Source organism: Dermacentor andersoni, chromosome 1, assembly GCF_023375885.2.
Source record: "Dermacentor andersoni chromosome 1, qqDerAnde1_hic_scaffold, whole genome shotgun sequence".
Taxonomy (NCBI): domain Eukaryota; kingdom Metazoa; phylum Arthropoda; class Arachnida; order Ixodida; family Ixodidae; genus Dermacentor; species Dermacentor andersoni.
In genome coordinates this window covers 137,314,130-137,324,300 of record NC_092814.1, presented here as the reverse complement: position 1 = coordinate 137,324,300, position 10,171 = coordinate 137,314,130, and the positions used below count along the sequence as shown (strand labels likewise).

The 10,171-nt window shown below is 42.7% G+C and overlaps 1 protein-coding gene across 1 annotated transcript; it reads left to right on the top strand.

Annotated features, from left to right (window-relative positions):
* The first annotated feature begins 2,749 nt into the window (after positions 1–2,749).
* LOC126543361 (uncharacterized) lies at positions 2,750–6,954 on the top strand. Its single transcript, XM_055078373.1, has 3 exons — positions 2,750–2,804; positions 4,673–5,107; positions 6,742–6,954. Exons 1-2 carry the CDS (start codon positions 2,793–2,795, stop codon positions 5,084–5,086), a joined length of 426 nt encoding a protein of 141 aa, XP_054934348.1. The 5' UTR covers positions 2,750–2,792; the 3' UTR covers positions 5,087–5,107; positions 6,742–6,954.
* Positions 6,955–10,171: the final 3,217 nt, after the last annotated feature.

The following is a 10,171-nucleotide window of genomic DNA, read 5'->3' as shown; positions in this document are numbered from 1 at the left end:
GGACCATTAGGGTTACAGGATGGGCAGCAAAAGAAGGGAAGAGCAGTCGAGGGCGGCAGAAAACTAGATGGGGTGATGACAGTAGGAAATTTGCAGGCCCAAGTTGGGATCGGTTGGCGCCGGACAAGGGTAATTGGAGATCGCAGGGGAGGCCTTCGTCCTGCAGTGGACATAAAAAGGTTGATGATGAAGTAAGCGCCGGGCCGGATAAGTGTATAAATTAAATGCTCAACGAGGTCAGTTGTTGCGAGTACAAATTAGCTTCAAGTAGATAAAACAAGAGGCCATTGGTTCGTTTGAGAACAGAAAGACCAAGCATGCATGGAACATCATTGCAACCCTGGCTTAGCCGCCTTGCCTACCACGCAGGCATAGGCTACTGCAGTAGGCGTGATCTTATTTTTTATAATTCTTTATCAGATTTTTCAGTCCAAGGACAAATATTGTGCAGCCTTCCTCAAGAATATCGTGATTATTATGCAGAAGCAATTATATACAACAAGCTTAAGTGTCTCTTTACTCCTTCTTAGTTGTCTTGATAAGTTATTTATATTCAACTTCCCTTCATTTTTGTGTGTTCTAGGTAATTGTCCTTTTTTTCTTCATTACAGGTCAGCTCTTGCGTTTTTTCTGGGTATTCGCCTTTGACATTGCTTCATATTTTCTTTTTCTGTAGTATTGTAAAACTGCGCTGAACTTTATTTTCTTTATCTTTCTTCCTAGTTCAAGGTGACTGTATAGTGTATTCTAGAAGGCTGTCTCCTTCGAGCCCTATCCCAGCTATACCGTGTAGAAAATGCTATATTTCTTTTTTTTTGTTTCTTTACAGATACTGCTAAAATGACGGCCGTGCCTGTAGTATAGCGAATTGTTATAATAGCTGCAAGTGTTCTCTTCACCTCATATCACCGACTGATTCGTGCAATCTAAGTTTGCGGAGAAGGCGATGACACATTTGTTGCAAAGATTGTCAATATCGTATCAAAAAATAAATTGAATCAGTCAGTCAGGATGCGCACGCTGCGTCGTATTTTTATTTTCCCGCTAATTCATCAACGACTTGCGAAAAATCTTAATGCTGCTTGCAAGAGGCTGACCATTACATCTTCTAGCATTTCTCTACAAACAGACTGAAGGAGTTGTGCAGAAAATGAGAGAGGAGAACAAGAAAAATAAACAAGGTGATTTCCTGAGTACTCAAGTTTGTTATCACGTGCCTTAAGCGCTGTTTTTCCGCGACCTACATGTTATGTAAAACGCGGTGCGGTTGTTTGCATACATTGCAGCTGTGCTGGTGCAAATTAGATTTAATTACTTCTTTAATTACGAAACAAAGTTCATTTCCTCTTTTCTTGTAAAGCGAGCTTAGGTAGCGTAACTCGAGTTGGAGCGTGTCCCAATTATTCCATTATTTGCTGCATAACTCTTAGCGAGACGGAATGAACAAACGAAGCAATGCGCAGCTCTTTTGGACAGCGTATAACTAAATCGGGGGCCGAATTCACTCAGGTTTTTGTTGGCTAGAACTTCTTCTGATTCGTCAGTGACCTTCGCTAATAATATCTTTGCTGTTACTATTGCATGGTTTTGTTCTTACTGGCTTTGCTATAGGGCAAGAACTTTGTGCGAATACGGGTCTTGATACTGTTGTGGGCCGGCGGCTGCGAGGGCACTCTTCTTAAATGCACGATTTTTGTGTGCGCTAACTATAATAGAAGCAAATATGTCCTACAGTAGCTTGACTACGAGTTTCTCGCGATAAAATATTTCAAGAATATTTTAACGCATTTAGGCTATATTCAAGCTGTGAATGAAGTTCAGGCTTTAGTTAAATTGTTGGTGACATTGATACGTTTTTTTCGATGCGAAAAAAAAGAACACAGGGCTGACTTTACATAGCCTTTTGTTCGTAAGTGCTGTTTGCTATTGGCCAGCCTTCTTCGTTTGTAATATGGCCGACGGTCACGATCGGCTTAGATCGTACGTGCACTTCTAGCGTATGAACGTTTTCGTGAATACGAGCCATAATTCCCACGAGTTTAGACACTTTCCTTTCGGGCATGTACATGTTCTGTACCTGTTAGCCAGAACTGACTCCGGGTTGTGAGCAACATTTCTTAGTCCTTCAACAAAAAGCTGTGGCAATATGAAGTCGCACCTTCCTTCCTCCCCCTCCTCTCCTACATTCATTGTTATTCCAAATGTTCTTGCTTCATGCACGTCGCTTAATAAAGTATTATTGTTATTCTACGAGACACTTGTGTTTCTGATAAAAATGCCTGAACGCTTGTTAGGGAGAACTAAAACAACTGTCTACAGTAACGAAGAAGAGTTCACTTTAATGCTTGAAATAATTCCGTGGTCGGTTCCCAGGAGGAAAAGTGAGACGCGGATGAATCTAAAGCTCGCAGTACGAAAAAGGTGACCTTTCTTGTGCTATACTCGGCAGGGCGTTTCGCAGAGGGCTCCTCGAAGCGCGTCGTTTTATGAAGTCAATGCCATCCACGTAGACACCTGGAAGTCCGAAGTAGGGGCACCGCAGGAGGTTCGCCACACCATTACAGACTGAAATCCGAATGCCGCTCGAGTCGGGACTTAATAATCTTCCTCATGTTGCCTTTGTTTGGAGGCGCTATCTAAAGCACGAAGAAAGCGCACAAATATCGATGTGGTTTAGCACCCTCTTTGTCGTCGACGTCGGCACACATTTTTCGGAGAGTATATAAGGAGCTTGTGCGTTTGCAGAGGAGCAGTTGTAGCAGTTGTGCTTATCCAGCGGACCAAGCAACATCATGAAGACTCTCGTAAGTAAATAGTTAAAGATTTATAGCTTTGACAGTTGTGTAGCAGTTGTATTCCCTCGGTATCAGTACTAGCATAAAGAGGAAATCGTTGCGAGAAGCTGGTTGCGTTACAAAGTGGATGTATGCGTTTCAAGGAATCACTGGAGAACGCGTGCTGCGAGCGTCAGTAAATGTCGACGCTAGCAACACGTGACTTCGAAGACAGCAGTGCACGAAAATCTTGCGCATATGCCACAGATTTCAAGCGCATGCAATTGTTTGGCACAACGCCTAAGTTTACGGAAAAGCATTAATGCATCGTAACCACTTTCTATGACTTAAGTTCCTAAACTTTTCATGGCCTCAAGAGAGTGCCAGCGTGAAGGTGGTACTATGCCGCAATCAAAAAGTTAGCTGTTCGAATTGTTACGCTCTATGGCTTAGTTGCAAGGGGAATGGGGTTACGCTATGCATAGGAAGAGTGTTCACTTCAAGATTTTTTGTTCTTTTTGTTGGGGGGATAAGGAAAGGAAGGAGAGATGGTTGCTTCTTCGATATTTGAGCTCGAAATCAAAAGATTGGTAGTTACTGCGTTTTCAAAGAACAGAGTGTTTCCCGGTTGGCTGAAATTATTTCAAGATGCATGAAATGGGGACTAAGCGATCGTACTCAAAGGAGGCGCTATCTTGTTTTGCTCTATTCATTAGTGACAATAGCTACAATACAAAACGACTTAATTATCTTTTTAAACGGTGAACTGAAGAGCTGTAATGAAGTTTCGGATTATCGAACAGCTACGTGGATAATTAAAGGGCAATGACTTCAAGCTCAGTAAGTGGCCTTGCTTGTGCCTTGACCTCGGCAAAAACAAGGCGACGTCAAACGATAAGCCGAATGTTTTCACCAGTTGACGAAACCAGACACAAAAGTGGCTTTATAACCTTTCGTTCGTCTTTACGAAAAGGAATTCAACTGGTCAATATGCTAAAAGTTGCGATGCTTGCTTAGCGCTCCAAAACATTTTTTTATTAGATGGCTCTATAAAACTGAAAATTATGGCCTGCAGATTATTTTTTTCTTATTTGGTCTGAATAACTAGTAGACAACAACATAGGAGCTGCCGCCACTTCAGCGTGAACCCTGTGCGATCACTTCTTTAAATGTTGACATCTATTTTCCCGCGGCCAGCCTAGAGACGGGTATGTTGATTATTAGCGTTGGCTTATACGTGGTTATTATAGTTCTGAGTGCCGCTTTGGGACTCCTTATTGTATATATGCCTTCAGAGGGGCGCAAATGTTCTTTGAAAGTAGAAGATAGTCGCCTTGCAGACTTTCACTGTATCGTGCGAATGAGATAAGCTGAGCCATGCCGTGAGGTCGTCAATGAGAGTTGCGCACTCAACTTGTTTCTCCGCGCACAAACGTTCGCAAAGTGGAAAATACAAGGTAGAATACTGATCTATTTTGCTGCCTGGAACTTAGTAATTTTGTCTGTAGTAATACTAAATGGGCAAGTTTGATTGGACTTCGCTTGCAATAGAAATTATTTTTTTTTTCCATATTAATGCAAGGGTGGTGTAAAACAGCGAATTAAGCTGTACATATTATCACTTACAAAGTATGGCACACCAAAGAGCCCTGAGATGCTCCTCATGGCATAGGTCTGAGAACCAACCATGCAACATTTTACAGTGTGCAATATTAATCTTCAAGCCACGTGTGTTCAGTGCTGGCGCAAACTTCTGTGCTAGTTCTGCTCGAATCTTCTGTTGGCCAGCTGCATGTACTCAGTGAGGAAGGCAGTCAGGCGCTTTGCGGTTTCGGAATGCCCCTGTGCGTTTCCAGAAGCAGCTTGCGAGCACGAATGTCTGCCATTCCCTTTGACAGGCAGTGGCCGTCGTGCTGTGCTCGCTCATCGCCGTCGCTCTGGCCGGCGTTGTGGCTGAAGGTGGCTACGGCGGTGGCGTGGGCACCGGTGTGGGCGGCAGCGTGGTGCTCCTCAACTCCGGCGGCCATGGCCACGGAAAAACTGTGCTGGGGCCTTCGTTCCTTGTCAAGACGGTTCACCATGTGAACAAAGTCAGCTCTGGAGGCGCGTTGGTGGCACATTCGGGTCTGAGCGGTACAAGTGCGAACGGCGGATATGGCAATGGCGGCCTCGTCTACATGCCCGTCTACGGTCTCGGCCTCGGAGGCTTGGGAGGTGTTGGATCTCTCGGAGGCTATGGCGGCTATGGAGGCTATGGTGGCTATGGTGTCTACGGAGGCTATGGAGGCTATGGAGGCCACGGTGGATGGTAGAACACACCACAACTTCGCCTTGTGAGTTACTCATCAGATTAAGGAATCGCAACATATTTACTAAATAGGTTTCACGCTATCCGCCGCGGTAATATAGTGGCTATGGGTGCTGACCTCCAGGTCATGAGGTAGATCCAGGCCGCAGCTCCTGCCTTTCAATAAAGGCGAAATGCAAAAAAGAAAGCGCTTCTGTATCTATATTTAGGTGCAGGTTAAAGAACCCCAGGTCGCGGAACTACAGCGTGCCTTATAATGAGATCGTGATTTGTGCGCGTACACCCCAGAATTTAATTCAATTTCATTGCGCGAGATTCTAAAGTATTCCAAAATCACGACGGAAGGAGTTCGCTGGGGCAATGGTAGCATCATAAGCCAGGGTGCGCAATCAAATCCGAGCCTCGGCGGCTGCATTTTCATGGGAGCGAAATGCCAAAACACCAGTGTATAGTGCATAGGGTGCACGTTAAAGGACCCCAGGTGGTCGAAATTAATCCGAAGCCGTTGAATACAGCGTTCTTCATGATCATATCATGGTTTTGGCTTGTAAAGCCCAAGAAAAACCAGCAAACGTATAGCCATTTCTTGTGCATAAATAAATATATCATAAATAACCAAACATTATCGATTATCGGTTCACACTGACTCCATTTGATGAATGCTGCGGGATCGAATGGCACAGAGAAATTATGTTAGTAGGTCAACAAGGGAGACCACAATTCAAGCGCGTTCTTACCCAGCGAATGCTAGAGGTTTTTACTTGAAGATTGTCAGCTGCAGGACAACCTGTCAAAAATACAAGGCTCCGCTGTGTTCAGCCGGGAAAGCTAATAGCCTTGCCAATTATGTAATACTGTTCATTGTTTTTGATACATTATGTCATCATCAATACGAAATAAAATTGGGACTGCTAGTCCCAATTTTACACTCTTATGCGGCTACACTTATGAGGCTTCTGCTTCCATATAGGTCGAGAAATGTGCGCCACCGGAGTCTTCACTTAAAATGGGAAGAAAAAGAGCACTGAAGGGGGGAGTAGAACTATACATGAGTCATGGGGTGGAAACTCGGAGAAGTAGCACCGCAGAAGCATGGCATCCGAAATCGAGAAAGGACCTTATCATTTAAGAGGCTATGACATGTTTAAGAATTTTGACTTTGGCGAACAAGAAAGAACTAAACTGTAAGGCACGGCTTAACAGTAAAGCATCCAGAATCTCGATAGTTTTACTCACTGAATGAAAAGGATGTGGATCAACAGATAATAGAGAGTCGTTGTTTTTGCACTAGCACGATGCTTGACGCCATTTAATTGAATGATTTACTATTATTAAATTTAAAATAAGAAAATAGATGCGAAACCCATAGTTCTTTAAACGCAGATATGTATTGTGTGCACGCATAATTAATAATTAGGGGCTAGAATTCGTAATAAAAATAATTAAACTTCTGGGGTTTTACGCGCTAAAGCCATGATATGATTATGAGGCATGCCATAGTGGGGGACTCCGTATGAAATAATAAAAGAAAAGACGTATAGAGTTGCGCTCAAATTTCGCATTAGGGAGTACAGTAATCGGCGGTGACTTTTTGTACCTAGAATTGGTTAGTGAGTGGCGTGGCAAAATGACTGATTTACACTTTCTTGTTTATTTCAGGCCAAAAACGATGTTCCTCTTCATTTCACAGAGCTCACTCTGAATCACTGCAACTATCGTCACGGAAGAGTAAACCACCACGCCCAGTACCTATCAGTCTTGTTAATGTTAAAATAATTTCTCTTTCCACGTATACTGTTGCACTATAATAATGAAAAAGAAACGGTGCGCTAAAGTCTTGCAGCAGAAAATAAAAAAAGTGTGTCCAAGAAATGATTTCTACGAAGTTCCTTTCCTTGCTCACCAAAAGAATACCGCGCAAGGAAACTTCTAGAAAAAATTGACAGTCACTTAAGTATCTTTATGTGATTCGAATGCGAAAGCATTTTTGACTTCTCTAACTAATTGGTTACGCCCGCGATACGTGACATCATACGTGGTCACGTGCCCTTCACAACTCTGTCGTAAGCCACCTTAATGCACCTTAATACACCGTGCTCTAACTTGTACCAACCTTAATCTACCTCAATCCACTTTAATCCACCGTAGTCCACCTTAATCCATTTTGCTGTAACTTGCTGCAACCTTAGTCCACCTTAATCTTCTGTAATCCACTTTAATTCACTTGAATCAACTTTACTCAGCCTTGATGCACTTTAATTCACTTCACTTCACCTTATTTCACTTTACTCCACCTTAAGTCACCTGACTCTAACGTCGAAGCCAGATGTATGCGACGTGACGTGCTCAATGACGCATGCACTAGGCCTGCCTTTAGCCAAAGAAAACAATGGAGCCGCCATGGCGTCGGGGAAGCGTGCTTGTTTCGCACTCCGCAGGCCTGGCCTCGTTTGCTATCCGGACTCAACTGAACCAAGTTTTCTTTCCAAAGCCATTAATTTATTTTGTTTACAGGCACTTGCCCGAGAAATCTGACGACAATGCGAGCAATTTTTCACGTGTTTTTACTCATTGCGCCGTCGGCCGGACTTTTACAACCATCGCTTGATCACGCCGGATTTTCTGCCTCATTTGACATATAATGCTTTTGCATTTAAAGAGAAATGTGTCACCGCACCGCCAAGGTAGTTCCGAACAGTTATGCAAGTAAGAAAGCATGGTGAAGTAGTTTATCTTTACTGCTCCTATCGATGGTCCTTCTACATAAATTAAATGGAAGCTGTCGACGAACGCGCTTCCATGACGGCAAACATGGGAGGTGTTTATCAACTCTACAGCGGCCCATTAGTGTCGACTTCCTCTAGCACCACGGCAAGCGGATTGCGGACGATGTTGCAGTCGGCTTTTATTAGTTTTGAATGACCTCACCTTCGAAAGGTGGCTTCATAGCTACCTCAAGTTACATTATTGTGCTTGTAAAGGCGCTTTGCTCATTTAAGAATTCACGTACTTGACTATGGTTAAATCGGTTTTCTTTAGTGAGCGTGTGTGTTGCTGCATCACAAATGGTTCTGTCGCAGTCACGATAGTGTTTATTCGCCAAGTTCAATCAAATTCACTTGAAATTGCCTTGAAAGGATCATTTGGAGATATGCACCTTTTGGTACAGCCGCCAGTGTTTGTAACTAGTGGGCGTAAATGATAATTATTGTTCAGAAGCCGAGAAACTCACTGGGGATACAAGAGCGACAAGGACATAAACATCAAAAGTTATGTTCTACAGCAGTATATGCTAAGAAAGAATAAGTACAATAGTCCACTGCACGCGAAAAAAGGTGCATCCTGTGAGGCAACGGCTTGCAAACAAGCAATAATGTGGAATATTAGGTTATACAATATAAGGTAAATTAATGTTATAGTAAATAATTAATATTCCCAGATAGTTTCACATTCGAATGTATACGGTTCCAAACTCTGGCTCAAGTAGCAACAAACTGAAGCTCGAAATACACATTGTGAAGAGGAGGAAGATTAAAATCATGGTCCACCGGGTTTATATTCTTACGAGAAGAACATGGAAATATGCTTACTTGAGAAGTGTTATGAAATCTGATGACTCACCTTACGCCCATAGCCATTATTACCAGAGGCGAAATATAAAAAGGCACTACCGCATGCTTAAAAACAGTGCCCTACTCGAATGACCCACATTTATAAATTGTTAGATTTATTTCTCATCTTTATAATCTACATATACGTACGAAATCGAGATAGACATCGCATGTGGCAGCCCATGAATGTGTGCAACATTTTTATACAAGTACCTGCAGCACCACAAGGGCATTATTGCAGGGGGGGGACTAACATGTTGAATAATAATAGACGAAAGCAAAGTGAATTGCTTTTCGTTTTTATTAACGGCTACAAAATCATGAGGTTGGCTACTGAAGAGCGTGGTATCCAAAAATTGGAGCTAAAAGCAAAACACTATTCTCCTGAGGCTTGGGGTGCATTCTGTGTCAAGGGTTTGTTCCATATTTAGAAATTATGCTATGGCTTTTTGTCTTGTCAGTGGTGCTTGTCCGGCCACTGCGCCCAGCTTTCTAGTATGCAATGCAATGGACAAGTTCTGCATTTCTGGTGCTTAGGTTGCTACACCGAAGAAACATGCTAACAGACATTTTTGTAAATTGTCACCTTATTAGCTTTTTTTGTGGACATATAGTTCTGTGTTGATTATGGGACGTAATTGTTATTACACTGTAACATCATGATGACTTTCTCTGTTCAGTGACATTTTGTCTGCTTTGTCGCGCTTATGTTTATGTTTTATTGTCTTGAAGACTTGCTGCGAGTTCACTTATTAGCTTTGATTAGACACTACTCATGTTCGTCACACGTCCTGCGCTGGCACCGTTGCACGTAATCCACCTATATTTCACAATTTGTGTCATACTCTATAATATACCAGCTGTTTTATTGACTTCGAACGGTTTAAATAAAAGAAAGCATTGTTCTACCTCTTTAGAATGATTTCTGGAAGAGGAGACGGTTGCATGAGAAACCGGATGTGTCTAGATAACAAACATAAATATTGACAAAGTAACTTTTTAATTATTCGCTTTGTTGTACATCTTTGAAGCTGAGCATTAGTGAAGTCATGTGCTGGGACTTGCACCATTTTCGAGGTATATCCGTCTTTAAAATGCGCCAAGAAATACATTGGCCTTCCAGTAAACCAATACCACCAGCCCTCACGGCGTATTACCTCCTTGGTAATACGCCGTCATCTTGCTAGTAGCCCTACAATCACATCGGTTCCGGCCCACACACTCACGTTAGCCGCAGTCGTCATTGGATTCCTTTCGCAAAAAATATCCTGAAACGTGGCAACGCTGTCACATAAGAAAATGTAGTCTGAACTTGTAACATGCAAATATAACGCGGCTGTGTTATTAAGAAAGCTGTGTGGCTCACAAAAGCCACGATAAGATATACTGTGACACAGGTTCTATTCTAACAAATTTAAAGCTATACTTTGCGCACACCGCTGCCTTGTCTCTACTCAAATTTAGCAGCGAAAACGCAT